This window comes from Mizuhopecten yessoensis, unplaced genomic scaffold (genome assembly GCF_002113885.1).
Source record: "Mizuhopecten yessoensis strain PY_sf001 unplaced genomic scaffold, ASM211388v2 scaffold8123, whole genome shotgun sequence".
NCBI classification, from domain to species: Eukaryota; Metazoa; Mollusca; class Bivalvia; order Pectinida; family Pectinidae; genus Mizuhopecten; species Mizuhopecten yessoensis.
Genome location: NW_018407390.1, coordinates 487601 through 490349, shown reverse-complemented (window position 1 = coordinate 490349; position 2749 = coordinate 487601). Strand labels below are relative to the sequence as shown.

At 35.6% G+C, this 2749-nt stretch overlaps 1 protein-coding gene across 1 annotated transcript in view; it reads right to left on the bottom strand.

The window, feature by feature from the left end:
- Nucleotides 1–576: 576 nt before the first annotated feature.
- The window catches only part of LOC110454979 (MAU2 chromatid cohesion factor homolog), a 15445-nt gene continuing 13272 nt past the window's right edge, over nt 577–2749 (bottom strand). Inside the window, exon 18 of the mRNA XM_021504827.1 lies at nt 577–2315. Within this exon, the coding sequence (XP_021360502.1) occupies nt 2253–2315 (63 nt within the window). The 3' untranslated portion in view covers nt 577–2252. The remainder of the gene's footprint in view (nt 2316–2749) is intronic.

The window sequence follows — 2749 nt, the reverse complement described above, 5'->3', positions numbered from 1 at the left end:
TACACATGCCTAGGTATGGAACATGTACATATACACATGCCTAGGTATGGAACATGTACATATACACATGCCTAGGTATGGAACATGTACATATACACATGCCTAGGTATGGAACATGTACATATACACATGCCTAGGTATGGAACATGTACATATACACATGCCTAGGTATGGAACATGTACATATACACATGCCTAGGTATGGAACATGTACATATACACATGCCTAGGTATGGAACATGTACATATACACATGCCTAGGTATAGAACATGTACATATACACATGCCTAGGTATGGAACATGTACATATACACATGCCTAGGTATAGAACATGTACATATACACATGCCTAGGTATGGAACATGTACATATACACATGCCTAGGTATAGAACATGTACATATACACATGCCTAGGTATGGAACATGTACATATACACATGCCTAGGTATAGAACATGTACAGTCCACATTTATGTTTGTATGTTAACGCAGGCAAACATGTACATATACACATGCCTAGGTATAGAACATGTACATATACACATGCCTAGCTAGGTATGGAACATGTGCATAGGTAAAGTTCATATACACGTGGAGAACCAAAAAGCCCAGACTTGGTTGTACTCTATTGTTTTATTTGTTCAATATGGTTTTCTGTAACAACATTTTTTATTGTTTTTCTGTTGTTTTTTTTCTCTCCCCCTACAGTGTCGCTCCACAGGACTTTCTGTTTCTGTAATAACAACTCTCCGTCCTGTTTGCCAATGTACATTACATTTAGATCCATTTCTGCCACTGTTTCACTTTATAAAGTAAATCTACATCTTTTGCTGCCATTTTCCCACCTCCATCCTTCAATACCCATATATTGACAGAATATGATGTGTCTATATTTCACAATGACCTCGAAACGATTAGGTCAAACACCCATCTAGATACATATGTACTAGAAAAACAGAAATTGTTAGGCTGGACAGTTTTGTTTAAACATCAGGATTTTACACTTTTAAAATGTTGTCACTGTTGAAAAATGTCCATACACAAACTTTGAAGGATTTCCATACACAAACTTTTCAACTAACTGGATGTAGCCAAATGATAATCTGTTGTGCCTATATGTTCATAGAACTCTAAAATAATTTCACAATTATTGACATGTACCATGAAATTATGAAAAACATTTCTCTCAATTGGTTTCAACCTTAGTCATTTATCTGTGAATTTACAGTAGATAGTTTAAAACTTCACCACAATGAATTATACAACCTGAATTTTCTGTACGTAATCATAACGACAAAATTATTTGTATTTCACGCTAAGTTTGTATCACACGTTATGTGTAAATTGCTGTTCCCATGAAAGCTTGACTTGAGATCGATGCTTAACACAAATTTACCCCCAAAAAAGGAAAACCTTTAAAAATATAAGTAATACATAATTGTATTTTGAAAATTGACCAAAACACCAAAAAATATCCACGAAGGCATCAGTTTTGTGTGATCAACAACTTGAGATTTTCAATCTTACAAAGAGCTGGATTTTCCTCCATCTCGATGAAATTTTGAAGGATACATTGTGTTTTCTCAAATAATGTTCAAAACTGATTTGAACTTTGAAACCTCAGACTTTTTATTAAGACCTATGAAAGCTATTTAACAGAATGAGCCTAGCTTGGTTAAAGTCTATTTGAATTTGATACATGTACCCAGTATACACCAGTCTTAAAATACTATGGTAATGCTGTATTTAATACAGTATTCACCATTTGTGAGTTTCTGAAGCACACAAACTTGTACTACCACATCCAACATAGGGCTACATAGAGTGCACTGTTACTGCTTAACATTCCCAATACACAATCTGTACTGGAAAAGTGCCATGTTGAGTAAGTAAACGGTCTTGGTGATCAAGAGAACCCCGACAAACAAATCCTCCTTCAGTATAGCCGTGTTGTCAATCCTGGTTTAACTTGCTGCGGCACAGCGGTCAAATTTGGTTAAACTCTACGCTACAGAGCTATCCATGGTTTGATGCAGCTGTATTGTCCGTCCAGGTTTAATGTTATGCAGTTGCATCACCTGAATAAACTTCGCCCAGCTGTGTCACCAGTCTTCACTCCTCACTGAACTTAATGCAGCTGCCACATCGGTCCTGAATGAACTTTGTGTCCCGAGTCCTGGTTGAGTTTTACACTGCAACGTGTCGTAGTTCATGGTTGATATCATACAAATATCCATGTCTTTCCTGATGTTCACAGCATGTTACTGGAGCCCACCGTCGTGTTTAGATGGAACGGACAAGGCCCCTCAGTCCACTGAAACATTCAAATATCAAAACTTGCATGAAAAATTAACATCTGACAGCATGACCAGCATAAATTCACAGAAGCCTTGGCAAATCATATCGTTATTGAACTTTCTCCGTCTTATTTTCAGTATTAATAACAATAGATTATCTTTTTAATTCTAAACGATCACCAACATTAATTTCAGTGTGCATGCTTGCAAATTTAAAAAAAAATGTTTTTTTATATTAGAGCTTGGATGATAAACCAATATGATGATACATGTCAATTCTCTGTGTGCTATGTGTATATACACAGGACATTGGTATCATTTATATTGCTATGGTTGACAAATCATGCTCATGTATATTTGTTCATATTAGGCAATATATATTCAAACTTATATTTCTATTACTTCTCAACAGCTATAATATTCTACATCATTTAAAGTACCTTCATTCCCC